Below are 23,033 nucleotides of genomic sequence, written 5' to 3' on the forward strand. Positions count from 1 at the left end.
TGAGCATGATCAATCTGGTTAAAGTCGTCATTTGTTGACCTAATAATATGTTGAAAGGTGGAAATTTAAACTAGCAATGTTCATTCAGCCATTCATTCAGAAGGTCTGCATTGCCCATCTTGTGTGTGCCTGGCACAGGGTCAGCAGTGGCAACATGAAGGTAAACGAGGTCAACGTGGCCCCTGCCCTCTCAGTGTGTAGACCAGGGAGGAGATGAGCAGGCGGACTGATGGCCCGCCCGGAGGTGCAGCCTCGGGGAGGGGGGGGCGGGGCGCCTGAGTCCAGTCTGGGTACACTCTGCTACAGTGGAAGAATTTGTCAGAACTCCGATGACTAATCCTGTACAACTTAGACACTGCCCTTTCTAAGGGACATTTTACTTTTTCTAAATATACCTCTGGAAATCAGAATTTTGAGGCAGTTGTTTAAGGGGTTTTAATATGAGAAAACGGAAGAATTAGCCCTTTGGCTTTAGTCCCTCCCAACTTCCAAAGGGGCTCTGGTAACCAAGGAGCCGTGAATAGTCAGTCGACGTATGTGCAGCTCCATCCTTTTCCTTGTAAGCGTTACTTACTGCCATTTGAAATATCCTGCCTATAGTTAGTGTTTCAGTGTTTTATACCATTTCTTTCATTACTTTGAAGTGTGTGGCAGTTGAAACACTTTGTGTTGCCAGTGCTTCAATAGTTTCAGCTTGCACAATTTATTAATTCTCTTTTGAGTAATTGCTCTCTGGTTAATTTCTCTTCTCATTAACAGGGTCATAATTAACTCATAGTTCCTAGATACCTCCACACGGTAAAGGAAACAACAGCCGTAACTTTATTAAAGCATCGCTCACGAGCAGGCTTTCACCTTTGAACACTTTTAGAATGTTTGATTTTAGTGTGTTTGTATTTTCTTAGTGGTTCTATTAATAAAAGTTCCTAAGCAAGAAGACTGTCCTTTTTAGTATCTTTTTGTTGTTGTTGTTCTCTCTGAACAGAATACGACCCCCCAGGGTACCTCTGCCAAGGCCCGGATATCACTGGGCAGGTGGTGGAGTGCGCGGCTCTGCCTGGCTCGAAGCGGATGAACGGCAGTGTGCACGGCAGCTTCCTGAGCAATGGTGGGCTCAGCAACGGCTGCTCCCATCTCTACCATAAGGTCCCGAACGGAGTCACTGGGATTGGGAATGGGAGCCTCAATGGAGGGCTTTACCCTGGGCACTCGAGCTCTCTAACCAGGACACATGCGGACTTTGAACACCCTCGTCATCTGGTGAATGTAAGAGACCCCTTTTAAATGAAACCATCCCTGTGCCTCACGGTGCCAAGGCACGAGAGCAGGTGGGCAGGCTGGGCTTTATCGGTACGGGAACCTCTCTGGTTCACTGGAATGGGGTAGGTCTGTGTCCCTGGCAACCCCTTGACCCACAGTAATCTTTGTAAGATTTCCGTTAGCTGATAACAGATACATTCTTCAATTTGGTATATATTTTTAAATTATTAAGCACTGCAAGTAGAACATGTAGCAAACACACTGGAACTTATTCTTAAAGTGAAATGGAAATACCATTGGGTGAAGCCTGGACCAGATACTTAAAATTCGATTTATTTAGAACAAGGTCTGAACACTCCTGTTGCTAGAGGAGTCAGGCAGATCGTGACCCTGAGAGAAGCAGGCGGGAAGGAGGCAGGAGCCGTGGAGGCACCAGCTCCCCCCCCCCCCCCGNCCCCCCCCCCCCCCCCCCCCCCCCCCCCAGAGAGCAGGTGCGCGGTGCGAGAGCAGCCTCCGTGGTTCAGCTCCTGATGTGGGCATGTGGGGCCCAGTTTGTCCGGACTACCCGCTCTTCCAAAACATCTGTAAATGTAGATGAAACTGCCAGGTTTTTTACAACTCGTGAGTTTTGGAAACTCATGCCGGTTCTTGATATCACTGCGTACACCACGCAGACAGCGTCTGCAGGCCGCCAGACCAACTCCTAACACACTGTGAGTTGCTTCAGTTCGTTTTCCCAGCGTGTGCTGTCGTGCTTGCCTGGAAGGCTTTTGTGTTTTACAGTATTAGTATCTTCGGCCCTGGCTGGCGTAGCTCAGTGGATTGAGCGCAGGTCTGCGAACCACACGATCACGGTTCGATTCCCAGTCAGGGCACATGCCTGGGTTGCAGGCCAGTTCCCAGCAGGGGACTCACAAGAGGCAATCATACATTGATACTTCTCTCCTTCCATTCTAAAGATAAATAAATAAAATCTTTAAAAAAATATCTTTGCCGCAAGAGGTGAGAAGCCTTTAAAGCCGTTCTAATTCAAGAATCACTCACTGGCACAGTGTAACAGAATGAGAAGCATTATTTTAAATTTATTTTGCTTTAAGAGGTTCTCTGCACCAGGGAGTTTGACTTATGACATGGTTTGGAGACACATCCGCATTCTTTTTTAACCAAATAGATCATTTTAGTTGATCCAATGTTATTTTTTGTCATTGTTCTGATTACAGATAAATTTGCCATAACCCACAATGTGCTAAAATTTGAAGAAGTTTAGTTTTCTTTTTATCTTTGACTTTAATGAAGATTTATTAGATATTTGGAGAACAAAATGATAATATATGCATTTGCATCTTAAAGCTAGAAATCTAATGGCTTTAGTATGGCCTAGCTTTAGTATGTTACATAAAAAATATTTAGTTTGCTTTACTGCATCTCATTACCAAAAGAGAATGATGATTTCATCATTTTTGTGTGGAAAGACGAGGCTTATGTTCAGGCCCCCTGAACTTTTTTGTCACCGTTCCTAGTCCAAACTGCTAACATTGTCCAAGAAACTGGAGGGGAGGGCATTCGAGTCTGAATAGCACATTATGTTTCCATGAGAAGGAAAAAATAAGCCTGACGTTTGCTCCAGTGTTTGAACATGGTGCTTTGGTTCTGCGAACAATGAATTGCTATTTAAGTAATAGTCACCCATGAGGTGTAAAATTTTAGAGGCTATCACCTCTAAATTAACTCATTAGTTTTCTTACTCTACTCTTCTGGGTGGGAGGAAATCTGGAAATTTAAAAAATGATGGTCATCATAAAAATCATTAATTAACTTTAATATGGTTAATGATTCAAATAAGCTTATTACCCTGTAGCTGTTAATGTGATTTTCTGAAGCTCTCGAGTTTACCCGCCATGGGCCAAATATAGCCTTAAGAATATTCTTTCTCTCAGTGTTTTCTTAAAAATTCCTGCTGCTAGTTGGATTAAGAATGTTGAGAGAAATTTGCAGTGTTTTTGGTTTGCTTAGATTCTGGCTGTTGGTCTGAGATGAATGGCAATGGAAAGTATTTTGGAAAAAACAATTGCCTGAACTTTTCCTAACCTTGAGGGCCTGCCCTGAATTTGGGTGCAGTGTGACAGCCCCCACCCCCGCCACCCCGCCCAGCCTTATCAAGTTCACTTCTACTGTTCTTCACCTGAGAGCAGAATTTCAGCCCTGACCTTACGGCTGGGTCCAGTGTTACCTTCAGTTTGTAAGAACTCTTGCCGTTGCAATGTCATGTGAACATTTTACAGTGAGGTATGTGTTAATCTGGGCATTTTTCTTAATTGCTGGGCAGTTTCCGCCAAAAGCAACACCAAAATATTAATACTCCCTCCCAGTCATTGCTGGCTGAGAACCTACTCCATCTGGAAAAATATAACGTGTTTTAAAACTTAGTATAGTCAAGCGAACAGACCCATTCGAAGTAATTACAGGAAGATGAAGATGGGTTTAACTTATGACATCATCCAGACATTTCCACCCTGTTTCTCCAACTGGCATCGCATAAAATTCTTCCGTGACTGCTAGGAAAGCAAAGACGAATAGGCAGTTATGATATACAGCGCATGCCGGGCCCATCAGGCTTGGAACCCTGAAGGGAAATGACTAACCTTCTCCGTTTCTTTGCCTCCTGACACTACAAAAATACACGGGCAACATGGCGGTTGCCTCTTTGGAGTACAGCTGTAACAGTGTGCGAACCCCGTTGTGAACATAGGCGAATCATGAGAAGTGTAGCATTGCTCAGGGGGCGGGTTACAACACACCGTGTACCCTTTTATTGCGGGATGGCTTCTGTGTTGTGGAGAGTCAGGTTAGTGGTCCACGGCACCTTCAGCCCTCTCTCTTCTCCTCTTTTCTCCTGTGCTTCCCTCTGACCAGGGCGGCGGCAGGTACACCGCAGTCCCGCAGACGGACCCCACCGAGTGCGCCGCCTGTCGGAACTGTTGGAACAACAACAGGTATGTTCGCCTGTCTTCACACAGGTTGTTGTGAACAGGTGTGTGACCCCTTTTATTTTTCTCCCCTTCAGTAAAGGGAGTTCCTCAAATTTTACCGGAGAAAGAAATAGAGATCCGAATAAAGGAGGCCCCTGCTTTACAATTTTTATCTTTCTGTGCTTTGGTTTCTTTGGCGATATTGACAATATTAGAGACTTTGTTTCTAAGCTATCAAAGGGTCGATGTTTTTGAAATCCTTAAATTAGGGTCATTCTCTGTACGGACTTATCTTTTCTCGCCTGTTACTGTCTCCTCTATGTTATGGCATGCTTTCTACTCTGTGTTATGGAGGAGGGCGTGCTGGAATATTAGGGGGCGCCCCTGTGTGCACAGTAATGTTTTTTCATAGTTATATTACTGAAACTTTCTTGCCCAATTATTCAATTTTTTAAAATTCTTGAACCCTTAAGATAATTAAGCAATGAAATCTTGCTTTGTTTTAATTTGCTGTTCAAAAAATATTAAAAGTAGAATGTATAACAGTATTTCAAGCAAGACAGAAATAGGTCATGTGTTTAAATTGTAACAGTATTCAGAAAGCTTTTGTGCTGCCTGTGAAATTCAAGGAATATTAATTTTTTTGTTGTGTTAAAGTTGTATCTGTCAGAAATCTTAGTTCTTTCTTTTATATAATGATAGCATTGGTTTACGTGGTTTCAGAAGGTTTTCCAATCTCTAAAACTCTACAGTTTAAAAATTATCTCACTGGGGTTTTGGATACTTCATTAAAATGGCACTTGACTCATATTTTAAAAACAAATTGTAAGGTTAAGTGTTGTGTCTGGGAGTTACCAAAACCAGAACTGAAAGGAGGATCCTGCTGACCATAGAGTTAAACGTTTATTGCTTCAACATGTGTTTTAAGAGTTGCAAAGCGAAAGCAATAAAGCTTCCTGGAGATTTTTCTTTATCTTTCACTTAACCCCTCTTAGGGCCTGTGTGTTATAGGAACCACCCTTCTATTTTGTGTACTAAGTTCTGCTCGTTACATTTTTAAGTTCTCTCTGCCCCTAGCTCAGTGGGAAGATGACCGTGACTTCGAAGCTGTGTTTTTGCCCTGAGCTTGCCGTAGGCTTTCTCACAGTTTGTTAGTGATGTGCCAGAGAGCCAGTAACGGTATTTCGTATACCTGGTAGCTAATGAGATGGATCGATGAGAACAAATGGTGTCGCCGGCACACACACCGTTTTCCTCCGTGGCTCCCGTGACCGGCCAGCAGTCTCGGCTCTGGGCAGGCCACAGAGTGATGTTATGAGGGGACCTCCCGTCTAAGAATGAGCAGGTGTAGGCTTTGCTGCTGCTTCAGTCTGTGGTCTTGGGCAAGGTATGCAGTCCATCGGGACTGTTTCTTCTCTGAAAAATGGAAGCTTGGCCTCGGTAATGCACAGCTGCCTGACACGTGCTCTGGCTGTGGATTTGGGCGGTTTGCTGCCCAACACGCATCTGTGATGAGCTGTCATGCTAGTACCAACAGTACATCCCACATCCTTGAAAGAACTTAGGAATAACTTCTGTTATCTTGCATTCATGGCTGTTTGTGTATGAGTGTGTGTGAGTGTGTGTGTGTTGTATTTGGGGGTTTTACGTAGTTTTTTCCTCTAGACATTGCTCAATTGTATTTCCATTTTGAAATCAATGACTTACTGCATTTCATGTTTTGGGGTTTTACATTTGTTTTGGGGGGGAACAAGATGAATTCTCTTCAGCCTGAAAAAAGCAATTCTGTTTCTTCCTGGCTTAAATCCTCCTCCCCTGTGAGGGCGCACCTGCTGGGGCATGACCCTGCTTGCCCGAGTTGCTTCGAAGGTGAGCCAGGGTCCCATTTGGCTCCCAGGAGCCACATGTGATATGGACACTAAGTAACTGGCCAGATAAATATTAATAAATACTTCCCTTCAGCTCTGGAAAATTGAAACCATTAAATTCAAAGCTTCTAACTCTTTCAACTTTGCATTTGAAACAAATGATCTCCGCTTAAGAGCCCCCAAAATAGAAAAACTTGTACTGAGTTTCAAATGGGGAGAGGTAGATGATACATGATTTACTCCCAAAATATGCTCAATGTTAATCAGTTTACTATTTTGGAATATCAACGTTATTGCTAAGAATAAATTTGCATTTTCTAATGATAACAAAATGGTGTGTGCACAAGAAGAGCATTTGGCTGTTGGGTCATAAAAAGACACTGAGCACTTGCCGGGCACTGGGATGGGGTCTGAGGTGTTTCCCTGGAAGAAGGAATTGCGAGTCGTGTGGGTAGGAAGGATAATGTTTACACTACAGCAACTAGTCTAAGTCCGTGGTTCTCAAACTTGAGCGTGCTCTCAGGTCACTTGGAGCACTTGTAAAAAACACAATTACAAGGCTCTACACCTGGAGTTTCTGATTCAGTTGGTCTAGGGCGGGGCCTGAGAATTTGCATTTCTAATGAGTTCCCAGTGATCCCCGCTGCTGCTGGTCCTGGGACCAGGCTTTGGAAACCACTGAAATAATTTGGCTGGTGAAGGATACAAAACCAGAAAACCGGCTGAGCAACCCTGAATGTCAGGGTGTGGCAGCTTATTTAATACACGTTTATTGAGTGCCTCCCAGCTACTCCAGAAAGCCGGTAATCTATTAGTGAGCTTGAAGTCTAGTGAGTAGAGTTTGAAGAAGCTCATTGAGTCTTACACGGCTTTATATTTAAGGAATGGGAATAAACCTTGTTGTTTCTGTAATATAAAGTACAGAGGGATATGAGATTTTTACTTGAATCAAAACGGGCGGGGGATATGAGTTAAATGTTGAGAAGCACTGGGCTAGTGGCATCCTAATTCTTTCCAAGGCTTTTCAGGAGGGGAGTGACCCACTCAGAGATGCGCTGAGGCTCCATGAATGGCGGGAGGGCACACGGGTGGGGCCAGTGGAGGAGACTGGCATTTCCGGAATGAAGACCTCAGTCTCCGTGCAAGGGGTGGAGGGAGAAGGCAGGAGAGAAGTGGTTCTAGAGCTGAAATCTTTCGAGTTCGGCCACTGACTGATAGGGACCTAGAAAAGAAGGCTCAGAGAGCGTCAAACATGGACGACCTGGTAATTGCCATGGTGGTTGTCATAGAAATAAGAAACTTGATACGATGCTATATTGAGGAGAGATGATGAATTTGGTTTGGGGCACCTAGAGTTTCAAGTGTCATTGGGATAGCCAGGCCAAGGAGGCAGGTGGAAACGCTGGCCACGGGTTCAGGGGGGAGGCTGGACGTCCAATACCTGTTTAAGAGGCATTTGTATCAAAGCGATAGAGCTTAGAAGTGGGTGGAGTCGCCAAGCCAGACAGAAGGGACCCAGTAGGCTTGGCTGAATATTTTTCTATATTTAATTATTTAAGGTGTTTGCTTGCTTTATTTCTTAAGTATTTACAGTGATTAGACATTTTCACAGCACAGTCTGTTTTTTTATTATTTCTCTGTTTACTGCCTTGATATATCTTCAGAGAGATGAGGAAAGATGTGTGATAAAATAAAGGGAGTGAGAAGGAAAAAGAATTCAATTCATTTATCTGCTCGGCAAATGCTTACTGAGGTTCTCAGTGGGCCCAGCACACGGCCGGGTGGTGCAGATACAGGGTGGGTGGCGCAGGTGCGGCCCCCGCTTCACCGAGCTTGTGTGTGAGAAGCGGGTCTTTTTTAAAATCACAAAATGAATATCTCATTAAAACTGGGTGCTTTAGAAGAAAAGTAAAGACTGCCTTAGAAAGGAAAGAACTGCTCCTAAGCAGGTAGCATTTTGCTCTGGAGCCCTGAAGAATTTAAAATCCAGGTCAAAGAGGTTATAGTTCAGAAGCTCTCCGGGCAAAGCTAAGGGACCACCTGTGCAGAATCTCGGGACCTGGGTGCCAGGATCCTCACAGAACCTCGGGAAGGATGATGTAGCAGGAAGGTAGTAAGCAAAGGGGCCAGAGGTAGAAGGGGAATCAGATAACACAGAACCATGGCGAGCCAGTGAGAGGTTTGGAGCAGGACAACATTGTGATAAAACCCCATGGATAGAGTTAGGAGGATACATTGGATGGAGCGAGCGAGGATTCAGGGGACCAGTGGGGTGGCGGCTGCTGCCGTCCGGGCGAGAAGGGGGCCGCTAGGACAGCTGTAGTAGATGTGGAGGGAGGTCGATGGGTTTGAGAGATTTAGGAGGTGCATTACAAACACACAGGACTAACTGATTGGTGAGGCAGGCTGAGAGAGTGTCAAGATGGTGCCCGGGTAATGATGATGCGGTCACTGAGCTAGGGGAGACTTACCCCTCAGCGTGCCTTTGGGATCATCCTCTTAGATCCCGTCACGCTCATCACACTCGCCTTTGTCCAGAGCAGCCCCTAGTCTGCAGATGCCTGAGGACTGGTGGAGTCTTGCTGCGGCCTTTTCCACGTGGACCTTACGTGCCCTGTGTCTGGCCCTCCACACTCTTCTCTGCCTTCTTCGGTTTAGGCTTAAATACCTAAAGAGGACTTCTTAGAGTGGACTTTCAAGAAATAAGACGTTGCCAGCCTTCCACCCCCTTATCGTCCCTCTGTTTTAATAATGAAGTATCTGGAGAGAAAGCGTTGCCTTTATTGTCTCCACTGGGGTATTGACGTGAAAATTTCAGAACAGGAAGAGGGAAAGTACCCTGGGGCAATCAGTAGAGTTTCATCTGATGCTGGGGCCTCCTGGCCCATTGTCGTCGACCGCCCCACTCTGTTCAGTAAATTTGAACCCCTTTCGGGTTTTAACAGTAATATATGATAGCTCACTGTGAACAGCTAGAGAGAAGCATACCTAATCATCTTTTCATGTGTCCAGTCCCCGACATGAAAGACTTAGTTGAGAAAACCTTGTGCAGTGTGGGCATTTCAAGAGTTAAATGGATGTAATCAAATAAATCGACTGCTTTCTACCCTTTTCTCCTCTGCTTAATTCAGAAGGCGGAGTGCAGTTCTGGATATGTGATCAAGGGGGTCTTGTCAGTTGCTTGGCAAGTTCAGCCGGAAGGGATTGACGTTGAATCTGGACACTCACCGGTAATTTGCAAAGAGTAGAGAGGACGCTGATGGAGTTTGCAGATGGATGAACTGAGAGGTCCCATCAGAAGGAACGAGAAATTAACTTCAAGGGTCCAAGAGAGGTTGCAACTGGGGAGGGAGCAGCCAAGTAAAAATCGTCTTGGAAAAATGTGTGTAATTCGTCTGGGAAAAGGTACCAGCTGCGCACAGCTGGTCGGTAGTCAAGGGGAGGTGTGGCTTTTGGGAACAGTGCTTTAGGAAACCGGCTATTACAGATGATCATCATCACCATGTAAAAACGGTATCGTCGGGTTGGGGATGCACTGTCACCAGCAGGAACCTTCCACCGATGTCAGCTCCACTCAGGTAACAGTGGCATGCAGAGATGAGTGTGAAACATTTTATGATAGTAGCCGTTCTCTCAGGCCTGGGCTTTGACCTTCCGGTTGGTTTGCTGAGGGTGAAAACAGTTCCGTGTCTGGCACACACCTGAGTTCTTTGCTCTGGCGAGCTGATTTGTTAAGATTCGGTCCCTCTCCTATCCCTGATTGCTAACTACTTTGGAACAAAGGAACAAAACACACAAAACCTAAGATTTGGTTTCTCTTCCACGTATGGTGGTCTCTGTAATTCCCCAGGAACAAAATTCAAGCACTGTGTCTAGTTTTGTAGACTGATCAGTACCTTCCTTTGGGGCTGTTCTGTTTCTCCTCTTCCTGACAGGGAGAGCGAGGGCCTGTCATCAGGGGGCCAGGGTTCGGATGGTGCTTTTAGTCTTTTATCTGTAAGGTCGTGCCCAAGTGTGCTGTGTGAGCGTGCCATGTTCAGTAACGTGCTTAGTCGCTTACTGTCACCAGTCAACCAGCTGCCCATAGGAAGTTCCCACTCTGAGGCTGGGGTCATTGCAGCCCCCGACAAAGAGCGGACAAGGACAGTGGCGGGCAGCCTGGCCCTGGAGGAGTATGTGCCCTTAGCGCATAGTAACTGATGAACTCTCCCAGAGAAAGGACAAGTCGGCCAAACTCAGATGTAGCAGTAAGAGGAACCTCTTACTGAGAGCTGCTGAAGAAAAATAGACGACTACCAAGATGTGACGGCTTCCGAAGTCTCAACATACTCGTGAATCTGAGTATCTGACGCCCAAGCAATCTGTGGACAGTTAGTCCTTGTCCTCCAGGGATAATCGAAAGAGGAGATAATGCAGAATTCCTATGATCGTCTCATCAGAGGAATTCCATATATACTCCTGCATAATGCATGTTCAACTGTGTGATCATAAATGGAACACTTCTCCAGAAAATATTTCAGAGGTGCTGCCTAGTTTCACCGGAAAATCCAAAACATGTTTAGTCAAATACTAAAGCAGCATGTTCTTCCAAACTTAATCCTGTGCTGCTGTGCCAATCTGTTTCCTAGTCTGTGCGATTCAGGGTGTTGGCTAAAGAATCTTTTGAAAACTCCACGGCACTGTCGTCGTCATTTTCCTGTCTCACAGGTTGGTCAGGCAAGTCCCTCCTGCATAGCATAAGACCTTGGTAGACCAGTAGGCCCCAGACACCCTGAATTCTTGCAGAACACTACGATATTTGTCTGTGGCAAGATGCACAGAGTTCTATTCACTTGATGTTTTTTAAACTTAGGATTAAGAAAAGTAGTTCCACCCTGGCTGGTGTAGCTCAGTGGATTGAGTGTGGGACTGTGAACCAGAGTATCACAGTTCGATTCCCAGTCAGGGCACATGCCTGGGTTGCAGGCCAGTTCCCAGCAGGGGACACACCAGAGGCAACCATACATTGATATTTCTCTCCTTCTCTCCTTTCCTTCCCCTCTAAAGATAAATACATAAAAATCTTTTTTAAAAAAGAAAGAAAAGTAGTTCCATTGAGCCAGAGACAGCACAGTGAACGCTTTCACTCCAGCCGAAGTCAACAATAGCTGCACTTGGGACATTCTTTGAAAAGCCTGAGCTGGTGAAACGATCGACTCTGTGGTGAATAAACTGTGTAATGTGCATCACAAGAGCATCTTAATGAATTTTACATATTTGCTGACAAAGACGCCATCCTCTTGTTGTCTCTACTTGCAGATGTGTGTCTCTGAAGTTCACATAGGTACAGGTGTTTTTGTGATTATCTGATTGCTTCAGAAATTTCAGGTAAAGCATCATCAGTAAAATTATTTTACGTGCTATATACCTAACTATATGCTGGACAGGTATTATATTCCTCCTGTATAGACTCTTTCTCTCTGCTTGTTTCTTAGCGTGTGACCCTCAAGTCACAGTCATTTTTCTGCCGACACAAGTAGACCTCTGAACTGAACTAAGAGTCGTGTGGCCTAATTATTTATATTTGGTTATCTAAGTGGTTAATTACTGTTGATTATGAGTTAGGATTTGGAGTAGTAGACATTTTTTAATTAGTTTGGTTTAGTATGTTGAAATTCGGTTTCTAACTACTTCAGCAATCTAACTCAGATTACGATCTCACTACCAGCACCACTCTGTTAGGTGAGAGTCAGAGTCGGAGCGTCAGTAAGTGCTGTGAGCCCCAACCGGTTTGGCTCTGAGGGTTGAGCATCATCTTCCTGTGGAGTGAAAGGTCACCAGTTTGATTCCCAGTCAGGGCACATACGTGCTTGGGTTGTGGGTTCGATCTCCAGATGAGATGCATACAAGAGGCAACTGATCAATGTTTCTCTCTTTGTCCCTCCCTCCCCCTCCAAGAAAAAATAAAAAAAAATTTTTTTTAAATCTGCTGTGATTTTATGTTTCACTAATCAGAAAAATAGAAGCTAATGGACAGGTAGTAGGAAATTGTGCTTTTCTCTTGCTCAATACCTTTAATTTCTTTTGAAGCACATTCGTTTGTAGTCACTCTACTCAGTTACTCCCAGCCCTGAAGCCAGGTGACCCCATCAGCACTTGGTCAGCGTCAGTGTCGCTGACCCTCTGCCCCGACCACTCCTCAGTCCTCCCCAACCAGGTCGCGCTCCCTCCCTGTTCCTAGCACAAAGGCGCCTTGCACTCAACCTGTGAGAGCACCCTGAGACTTCATTTAAAACGCTCATCTGTGCTTTCAATGGAGGAAGTAAGCAGGGAAAAAGAAACCTAAAGGAAAGAAAAAGAAGAATTTAAAGCATCTTAGTATCTGGTGAGTCTTCGTTGTTTCATGTCAACATTATGCCAATTCATTCACGCGAGACTTATATGAACAAATTATTAATTTATAATATTTTCTTTTGGGGGAACTGCCCTGATTTTTCAAATTGCAGCAAGTATGTTTTTTTTCCTACAGATTAAATTCACTTCTTTTAAATGAAAACGCCTCTTTCTGACCTGATACTCTTTGCTTTTAGGTTTTGTACACCTTTGTATCACTCCAGATTCTTACAGAGAAACGGGACATGAAGCCAGAAGCTCCCTTCATTTGTTTTACAACATCACCATGGGGATTTTATTAAGTGCCTGCCTTGGTTCTGTGACACTGAGGACAGTCACTGCCTGTCCTCTGGGAGATTGAAGGTCACGTCAGATAATGCGGAAGGCAGCAGGTGGAGGGAAAAGTAGACACCAGAGCTCGTATTGAATCAGAACAGAGATACTTACTATCGTGTATTGTAATGCAAAAATCTAAAAGGTTAAGTTGTTCATTCTCACTTTAATAGACATGTCTGTTAGAAGGCATTTTCAATAATTAGCTTAATTGCTGCTCTCTAGTAGTAAATGTACTCGCTTATAACAAAGGCTATAAAAATGTCTGATGTTCTGACATTTATTGCTTACTTAACATTTATGCCTTTGACTATGCACTTAGTGCTGGGTGTTCTGCCTTTAGTTAGAGTCCAGTGTACATTAGTGCTTTTACGACTTCCTAGACAATAACATACTTTAGAACAGGTTACCTCCATTTTCTTCTCCGTTGTTTTGTGTTGTCTTTGTCATATGTTTTAACCTACAGATATTCGAGACCCTCAATGACACTTACTGCTGCTCAGCATTTATTCAGAATTCCTGGCATTACCTTTTTGTTGCAGCTTCTTTCTGTGCTTTCTCCCGTCTGCCATTCATTTTTCTTCAATTTGACTTCTCTTTAGTATTCCGTCTAGCGCAGTTCGTAGGATGGCAAATTCTCCCAGGCTTCAGTCTGAAAATCTCTTTAATTTAGCTTCCTTTTTGAAGGATATTTATTACTGTTTATGGAATTCTAGGTTGGCATTTACTTTCTTTTTATACTTTAAGAATGTTGTTCCATTGTTTTATTGCTTCCATTGTTTCTGTTCACAAATCATCTGCTGGTTGTTAATGATTTTCACTTTGTATTTTCTTTCCAGTGGATTAATTATTCACATTCAAAAGTGTGATTTTTTTGTATTTATTCTTTCTGGGGTTCATCAAACTTCTTGAATCTGTGGCTTCAGTTATTGTCATTTTTATAAAATTCTCAGCCTTTTTCTCTCCCCGCGTGGTTCTGTCCCATTCTCCTTTCCCTCCTTCAGGGAGACTCTAGTTACACATATTTGTGAACTTTTCACTGTGTTTCATATGTCTCTTAGCTTTTAAAATGCATTTTCCATCCTGTCGACTCTGAGCCTCATAGTATGTGGCAGTGTCCTGCTTCGTGTTTGTTGGCTAAACCTCTCTTCCATTGTGCCCACCTTGCTCTTAACACCATGTAACGAGTTCTTAATTTCAGTTATTCTGTTTTTAGTGCAGAAATTAAAAGTTATTATTATCAGATTCTTGTTCTCTGTTAAAATTCTTTATCTTTCCATCTGTTTTCTTGAGGATATTCATGCTGTTCTTTTCTAGTGTGATTCTCCTAACTCAATTACTATATCACTAGGTTTTCCTCTTGTTCCTGTCTGGTAATTTTTATTATATTCTGGACATTGTATACAAACCGATACGGGCTCTGGAAGATGTTTTCTTCCTACAGAAAGAATTGACTTTTGCTTTTGGCAGGCAGTTAGGTAAGGGGCAGATAGTCCAGTCGGGAATTGAGGTGATTAAATGCCGGTTCAGTCTTCCTTGTTTCACCATTACCTTTACAGCTGTAACCCTGTAAGGGTCCCAGTTAAAAGTGCTGGGTGTGTGCTGGGCCTTCTCTCCTTGGGGGCTCCGAATTCCAGTTTCTCCCTTCCCAGCCCCACAAAACTGCCAAAAATGTTGCTCAGCCTCTTTCCTACCACTTTCTGCTTTCATCTCTCCTGGGTGGAATTGGGCAAATGCCTCAGGAAAGAAAATGGTGCCAAAACTCAGAGTTACATTTTTCTTCTCTCTGGAATCTCAGCCACTCGAGTGTTTTGGTAGCTCTTTGATGAGTTCGACAGATTTAAAATGAAATTTCTCTGTTTTAGTTGTTTTTGGTAGGAGAGTTATTCTGACACAAACTAATCAGTCATAAACAGAAGCTAGGAATTTAATTTTTAAGCTTTACTTCCAGGAAATCAGAGTAGCCATATAGATTCCCCTGACCAGAGAGAGGTTTCTGGTTTTTAAAAATCAGAATCCTTCTTGTTCTCTAATTCCATAATTGCTAGCTAGAGTAACTTCCTAGATTAAGACAATTGAGTCTGAAATAGAAGAATATGCCCTGCTCTCTAGTCAGTGCTGTGGGAAGCTGCACGTCTGCAGTTCATGCTGAGGGCGCCCAGTGCCCTTCTTAGCTTCTCCTGTAACACACACTGCGTTATATTGTGGCCGCTGCTTTACCTCCCCATCTCCTCTGCTGGGCTGGGGCCTGGACCTCTGACCTGTTCACCATCATATGATCAGTGTCTAGCATTTAGAAGGTACTTAGCAAAAGTTTGTGGAATAAAGACCTCTTCCAGGTAAGGTTGCTGTTAGGTAGATGGATAATATCCTTTAAATTCTCTTTAGCAGTAGTTTGAATTCAAAAAGGTTTTCTCCCACCCTGACTCTGCCCACATTTTGGAGGAGTACCATATTTAGTCTGTGGATTCCCATGCATGGAGTGCATACAGAGGGGTTGGAGGTTCTCTGGTTATTGAGATAGTGGAAGAGACTGTTGGTAAAGTGTCAGAAGGGTGACGTGGACATTTAAAAATGGCTGTCAGGAGACTGGTACTCAGCCTTGCCAGTACCCCAGATCTCTGAATTTAAAGCTCAGAGTTGAGTGAAATGGTGGGACAAAAAACAAATGGAATGCCGTACTCTCCTGGAATCATGCTGCATCTAGCCCAGGGCTCTGGATCTGCCTCCAACAAACTTCCTTCCATACCAGTGCTTCCTTTATTTTATGGGCTTAAGACATGTATGGAGCACTGGCTGGTGTAGCTCAGTGGATTGAGCATGGGCCTGCAAACCAAAGGATTGCGGTTCAATTCCCAGTCAGAGCACATGCCTGGGTTGCAGGCCAGTTCCCAGCAGGGGACTCACGAGAGGCAACTGTACATTGATATTTCTCTCTCTCTCTCCTTCCCTTCCCCTCTAAAGACAAATAAAATGTTTTAAAAATGTTCTTTTAAAAAGACATGCATGGAAAACTTAGGTTTTATTTAAATCCGGTACATACAAGTATTTTTGTTCTATTATTAAAGGTTAAGATATACTTCTGTTAGATAATAATGTAGTCAAATTATTCCGTACAAACGAATGCCTGACCTCCAATGCTTTCATTCCAGATGACTGGTATCTGAACTCCACTAAATGTGGAGTGAGTGTATTTCTCTGTGTGATTACAGTTGGACTTCTTTAAATTAATGACTTAACTGACAGATACCTCACTCTCTTCCAGGTTCAGATCTTTCTTCATGCTTCACATTTGATATTTGCAGGAACTTGCACCAACAGAGCTGTTAGTAATAGTCACCTTAACTTCCTTTTACAGATCCTCCTGTGCCCCAGGGTCACACCACCCCATGGTGAAAGGGTGGAAATCCAAAGAGTTGTTATGGTCATCCCCTGACACTGTCCCCTGCAGCTCACTTCACTACCGCTCACCTCTGTGTTTCCTACCCCGCATGCCCAGCTCAAAGCCAAATACAATGACTTCTCCAAACTTTTCCTTACTCCCAATCTTACCAATAAAAAATATGTTTCTGAAATTTCAGTTTCTGTTAATGGCGGAATAGCTTGGTTACCTACAGGCAGTAATGATGAGTCTGGGCAATATCAAAGTACTGGATAGTAGCCAAAAGCAGGCAGGAACAGAATAAGCCTAACCTTGAAAGATGATGGATGACAGTTATTTACGGCTTTTTTCTGAGTGTATTTTTCAGTCTCGGGTCATAAACCCAAGCAGAAGGTGTCAGAAGATGGAGTTCAAGGCCAACAGAGGAACTAGAAAATTAAAGGCAAAAAATCCAGTAAAAAATATTACACCTAAAGAAACAGGAAAAATGAGATACTTCCTTGAGGGGAAAAAAAAGTCAGTAGAAACAGACCCCGAGGTAACTCAGATGTCACAATTAGCAGACCATGACTTCAAAGCTGCTCTTAAAAATGTGTCCAAGGATTTGAAGGAAGATAAACACACAGTGAATTCACATATGGGGAATTTCAGCTGAGAAATAAAAACTGGGGGAAAAAGGACCAAATGGAAATTCCGAAGCTGGAAACTACAATAACTGGAATGGAAAATATACTGGATGGGTGTGACCCCAGACTGGAGACAGCAGAGGAAAGCGCCAGTGAACTGGAAGATCAGTAGAAATTGTGCTGTCTGAAGAATGGGAAGAAAAACAAAACATGTATCTTGTGTGAAGACAAGAAATAAAAGTATGGCAGAGTTGAAGTGAATGCTCAGTACTAGTATCAGCAGTTCATTCTTGAAATAAAAAATTTGTGAAAGAACCCAGACCTAAATTTCAAATGTCTAATCCTGGTTTCTTCCAAGGGTGAGAGGGACCTTTGTATCGGATCTCAAAGTAGTTTATTTTCCTTGGTTTTTATAAGGTCATTTCTCTGAACGTGGACATCTGTGTCTTAGCTTCATGTTCTGTTTTTTTCCTGCATTTCTCCCAGTGTCTAATGGCCTTTTCCTTCTGTGTGCTGTGCTCAGGAGCCAGCTGATTGCGAACTAGGAGACAACTTTTGACAGTGGCCTAAGGCATCGTATAAGGGCATAGGGTGTCATGTAAGGTGGTATTCTTAGGCGGTTTGCCTTTTGATTTATTTTCCTGTCGTATTCCACTTTAACCGTAGTGTTGGAGTTCTTGATATATCAGATCATAGTGGAGCGTTTATTTTTAAGCACCTGACGCTGTTAAAAATCTGTGATACAAAATACCAGGTGATAGTTCAAAGTAAGTCTTTTAGTTATTGACCCCTCTGACAAACCTGTTTCTTTTGGTCGGCACTTTGTAGGTGTTTCACCAAAACGAACGGCACTTTCAGCAGCAACCCCCTTTCTGTGGTGCCTCTGGCCACACCTTGTCCCCAGGATGGCTTGGAAATGAAGCCCCTCAGTCACACGACGACACCTGTGCGTCCAGCTTCACCAGCCCCGGCCTGTGGCCCGTCACCGGAGGAGAGCAGCAAGGACGAAGCGGTGCCAGGACCCGCTCACCGTGCCTGCTGTCCCGACAGCAGGCGTGGGGTCGACTCTGACACCACAGCAGGTGCAGCCGAGTCCGACAGAGGTACTGGGAAATGTGGTGAAACCCCAGTTTCTAGACAGTCTTCACTTAGCTGACATGAGAGCAAGGGGCAGATGGGTTTGCTCTGTGATCAGGGCACACATTTCTCGAGAGACCGGCGGGGGGTGGATACTTCACTCAAAAGTGACTAGGTAAATTTGAAGTGCTGTTATTCTTCACCTCCTTCATCTCAGGCTGTTAATCCCATCACACTTCAGAAAATAAATCCAAATAGGCCCTGATTCAGTTTGCGCCTAGACCATCCATAGACCTGCTTGAAGAATGTCTCATGTGGTCACGGACCCCTGTTTCTTCAAGGTGGTTAGTTTGGGGCCTTTCGTGGGTTTGCCTTAACCCTCAGAGGAGTTGTATAACTTCATGAGAGCTCAACCTCCTTCTAAACCTTTTATACCTTTGTCTCCTTCAAATTCAGAGTAAGCATCACTGGGCTCTACTTCTACTCATTACCCCCGTCTTTATTGCTCGAAGTCATGTGTTTTGACTGCTTTGTGAAAATCAGCCTTTATGACTTTGTAATGCTCCCAAATCTCTGTGTTTTGCAGGAGACAGCTACATCCATTCAGAAACAGAGACCAACATTTTAAGTTGGGATCCTCTTATTTTGCCACCTGATATAGATGACCGTGCTGGAAAGACAACACGGTCTCCTCCTGGCGTTCCTTTAGACAGCCCTTCAGGGGTCCTTCAACAGCCGCAGGAAACCTGAAGACAAGCACAGGACAAGTCACTTCCCGCTTCAAGCCAGTCACTGCACAGACCGGGCCTGGGGGTGGACTGCGTGAAGGACGTTAATTCAAATCAGAGAAAAGTCATTATTTATTTTTGTAGTAGTAATGTCATATGAATGTATCTTAAAATGTGTGCCCTTTTATATTATTTATGCCTTAAAATTGTTCTTCCCTTTCCCTTCCCCCCAACAGTAGGTAACAACCTAGTTTTTGCATAGTTGTGCATAGTTTTACATCATCCAAGAGCATTGCGTGTCTTCCAAGAACCTCAGTGGCAGACCAGCCTGTGGCCGGTCCAGCCAGGAGGGCGCTGTGCAGGCCATTCGGAGTTTTCGGATGGAGGGCTGCCTTTCTGTCTCATGCTCCCGGCTTGCTGAGGACGTTCTGAAACAGTTGTAGCCTGCCGTTTCTAACAGCAGGCCTTAGGAATTTTATCCGGCCTTCCACAGAAGTGCAGCAGACCCGTCGACTCACTGTCCACGGGGGCCCCGGTTCCATCTGTTCTCCAGGCATCAGCTGGGCGCAGGCGGGAGGTGGGGTCCGGGCAGTGTGGTCCCAGGAAGGTAACCAAGGCCAGAGGGAAGAAGAATGCCGTCCAGTCCTATGGCTTTGAAATTGTACGTGTTTATGCAGTGGTCACTTGGGCCCCTTTTTAACCCTTCCCAAGAGTAGGGATGAGATAAGACTTTAAACTGATGCCTTGAAGAGAAGGATTTACATTTGGAGAAGGGTGGGGGGGGGTTTGCAGGAAGCCCAGCCTGGCAGAAGTGCTCTCATTATCACGGGCCTGTGCTGATGGCGCCCCCCTGCCCCCGCAAAACCGTCCTTGCCCAGCTTCCAATGTGGGGATGGGACGGCAGAAAAGATTCATTTGGAGGGTGAGGACGGTGCGGTTTGAAATTCCCTGGCTTTTTTTGCAGAAGGTTGTCATTGTAAACAGGCACCAAAAGCTTTGGTTAGCAGAGCCCATCAGTCACAGTTACGCTGCCTCGGAGTGACAGGGTATTTGCAGCTGCCTTTGGAAGACTTTTCTTCTTGGATTCTAAAAAAAAAACAAAAAACCGCAAAACACAAAAACACTGTGTGTTGAATAGCTCGAGCCCAGCTTTAATGGATCATTGCTCCTTTTTGGGCGGTGTGTCCCTTTGGGGAGAGAAACTGAAAATGACTCTCTTCAGAGTCAGCAGTTTCAGCATAGATGAAAAAATTTTACAGTTTCCCAGAAATGACAGTGAAATAGACTAGAATACTATGTTACTCATCTTTCTATATAAGTGCATCAGTATTCCCTTACATACGTTTATATATTTTATAGCTAGAACTGTTAGCAAAGTGTGCTGTTGAAGCTGAGTCGCTATGCAAGAACTCCTTGCGGTAGAATGCCGTGAGCGCGGTTTCATGGGCAGGGATTAGGGATGTTATAGGGTCAAGTTCTCCGTCCCAGGTGTCCGTGCCTGTGCTGTGCAGGATTTCTTCATGCTGCGTAGATTCAGTTAGCTTTGGAGTGGGGGTGGCTGCATCCCTGACATTTGTGACTAGCAAAGGACGTAGTCTTAGGACACAGAACACAAAGCATGCCCCGGATTGGCCAATCACATGACCACAATGCGGTCACGAAGCAAGTCTTAGAAAACCGGGGCATGAACGCTGGTCGCCACTGTTCTAATTCAGGAAACAGGTGTGTCGGTGTGAGCCTGGGTCCTAAACTGCTTGTAAAGATGAGTTTGAACGTGGGATCTGTCCACCAGGCAGAGAAAACGACTCTACCTTTGGGGCAGTCTCATTGTGGACTGCTTTATTTATATTGTTAGTAACGCTGTTTTAAGTGTTATCCCTTTTATTATATTTTATTTATAAAAATGCCTTTATATATTGAGATATATAAATATAAATATAAGTATAAATATATGTATAATTGCCTTCATGTTTAGGAGTTATGAGTTCCCCCTAATCATGAGTTGTTCTGAACTTCCACGCCCTGCCCAGTCATCGGAACTAGTCCTGCCTGATGTCACTTCACTGGGGAGTCGAGGGCCGTGGTGCCCTGGGGGAGATGGCACTAATGTGGGTGCGGTGACTGCTGTGTCCCAGGCAGCGGGCTCAGAGCTTGTCACAGCTATCTAACAAACCCACAGAGTAGGTGTTGAAGTCTGCAAGTCTCACAGTGAGCTGCAGAGCCGGGATTGGAACTCAGCAGATGGGGAGCCGTAATCTGAGCTCCTTCCGTTTTTCCATGCTGCCCTCCAAAAGCATGTGGTTCCCTCGTTGAATGGGACCAGGCCAGCTCTGCGCGCTCCGCCCGCCCCTGCTGCGAGACTCCTCTGACGCTCCAACTCTGCGACGAGGGAGGCGGCCCCTGGGCGCGTGGGCGTCTCTGCTCGCTCGTCGTCCTCTCGGAGTTCCATCTCTCCCTTTGAAGCTCCTACACCCCGACCCCCACCCGAACCTGATCTTCACTTGGCTTAGTGATACTCTAGTTGGACAGGCCCCTTCATGTTCCCTTTTGCCTTAGAGTTCTCTGTGATTCTGTTTTCACATTTACTTCCCCATTTCTATTGGATCATTCCACTATCTTCTTTTTCCCTTTACACACTGGTAGTCTGGCGATGGGTGACCATCCAGTGGCATGCGGTTAGATTGCAGTGTTTTAAGCCTTTTGAAGTGGTTTTTCAGAACATTTCTCCCAGTTTCATTTCTGTCCTATGAGTCTGAGGACAGGTGCGTCCCCATTCGGGGGCCGGCGCCCCAACTCTCTTTCCAGCTACTGCACTGCCCTGAAGTTCACTCTGTGATTGGGTTTCACCTGCGTTGTTCTCTTTCAAAGCAGTGATGATGAGATGCATGTTTTTGTATCATATTGAAAAGTCTGTTTTGTTTTCCTTAAAGTTGTAATAGTGTGTTGGACATTGTACGTATTTTATTTGGTGGGTACAGTTTTATAGTAAAAGAGAATGCCGCTGTCCTGGAGAGCGGCCACGAAGACGGGCTCTCAGACGCCCCCTGTTGGTGAAAAGCTGCGTGTGGCTGGTGGCTGGGATGGGCGTGGATCTCCCTCAGAAACTGGAGCCTCCGCCCGCCGCCCACCCCCTGGAAACCCACTCCACCAGCCCAGTGAGTCAGTCCCACTGTTCTGACTGCGGAGAGCCAGGCCCTGAGGCAACAGGGTCTAGCACGGGTTTTTGGGGGGAGGAAAACACCTGCACCATGGAGCTGTGTCAGAGCAGGCAGACGCCCCCCTCAGGGGGACTCAGTATTTCTTTGGAAGGAAGAGGGGAGTGGGAGAGGACAATGAGGAAAGTGGGAAGGAGCGGTCTCTCCTCACCCATCTCGGCTTTTGTTTAATCCTCGCCCGAGGACATGTGTATTGATTTGAGAGAGAGATGTCAATGTGAGAGGGAAACCGATCAGCTGCCTCCTGTTCAATTCCCTGGCCAGGAATTGAACTCCCAACCTTCTGGTGTACAGGACAATGCTCCGAACGGCTGAGCCACCTGGCTAGGGCCACATGGGCTGTGTTTTACTGTCACCTGGAGCAACATCTCTGTGATCTCCAGGGTAAAATTTTGACCCTCAAGGAGCAGCTTTGTTTTATTGTCCTAAAAAAAATTAAAAAGTGTCTGGGCTGCTTTGACCATAAAGCCACAGGGCCTTTTGCATGGGGTGAGGTCTTGTGGTATCTTATTTTCTGTGTTTAAATAAGGTGTCCCTAAGCCTGAGCCCCAGCCCTGAGAGCACCAAGGGGCCCAAACCCCTTTTCTAATAAAGTCTAAGTCTGCGAGAACCCAAGCAGCAACTCCAGCTTCCGTCACTTTTCCCTCCTCTCAGGCGCCACTTTCCTCGTTCCTGGCGGGACTCTGCTAGGTTCCATTTCCCCCCCACGGAGCCATCTTCCCTCCTGGCCAGGGGAACAAGCATTCGTTTGTGTCTCCCCCACATTGCAGGCACACACACTCGGAGCCAGTGAGTCATGCTGGCAGCCAGCAGGCTGAGACTTTGGAACAGCCAGGGTCCCCTCTCAGCCAGCTCCCCAGGCCTAGAAGCAGGAAGCTGCATCTGCAGCACCTCTGCCCTGGGTGGGTACCGCAGACTCCTGGGGTCTAGTGGCTGCAACCCTTTGACCCCTGCAGACATGGTGATGATTCTGCACCCGTAAACGGGCCCCATGGTAGAAGCTTGTGTCCTAGGGAAGCGATTTGAGATGAAAGGAAAGAACTAGAGGGTCACATCTCAGTAAGCTGAATGAAGGTAATACATTCCTACCCATGTCCCAGCTTCCTCCCGGTAGGAAAACCTGGGACCTGCCTGAGCCTGGGTTAGCTTTGCCCTGTGGGAGCTGCCGCTAAAATAACCCCGTACTCGTGAGGGCGCCGAGGG

At 45.2% G+C, this 23,033-nt stretch overlaps 1 protein-coding gene across 4 annotated transcripts in view; it reads left to right on the top strand.

Annotated features, from left to right (window-relative positions):
- CDON (cell adhesion associated, oncogene regulated) overlaps nt 1-21,217 on the top strand; it is a 92,330-nt gene extending 71,113 nt beyond the window's left edge. For all 4 annotated transcript variants that reach the window (XM_037038294.1, XM_037038297.1, XM_037038295.1 and 1 more), the window contains 4 exons: nt 986-1,266; nt 4,174-4,253; nt 17,639-17,913; nt 18,474-21,217. In XM_037038294.1, the coding sequence (XP_036894189.1) occupies nt 986-1,266; nt 4,174-4,253; nt 17,639-17,913; nt 18,474-18,637 (800 nt within the window). In that variant the 3' untranslated portion in view covers nt 18,638-21,217. The remainder of the gene's footprint in view (nt 1-985; nt 1,267-4,173; nt 4,254-17,638; nt 17,914-18,473) is intronic.
- Nucleotides 21,218-23,033: the final 1,816 nt, after the last annotated feature.

This window comes from Sturnira hondurensis, unplaced genomic scaffold (genome assembly GCF_014824575.4).
Source record: "Sturnira hondurensis isolate 20B ecotype Veracruz unplaced genomic scaffold, ASM1482457v3 Scaffold0024152, whole genome shotgun sequence".
Taxonomy (NCBI): domain Eukaryota; kingdom Metazoa; phylum Chordata; class Mammalia; order Chiroptera; family Phyllostomidae; genus Sturnira; species Sturnira hondurensis.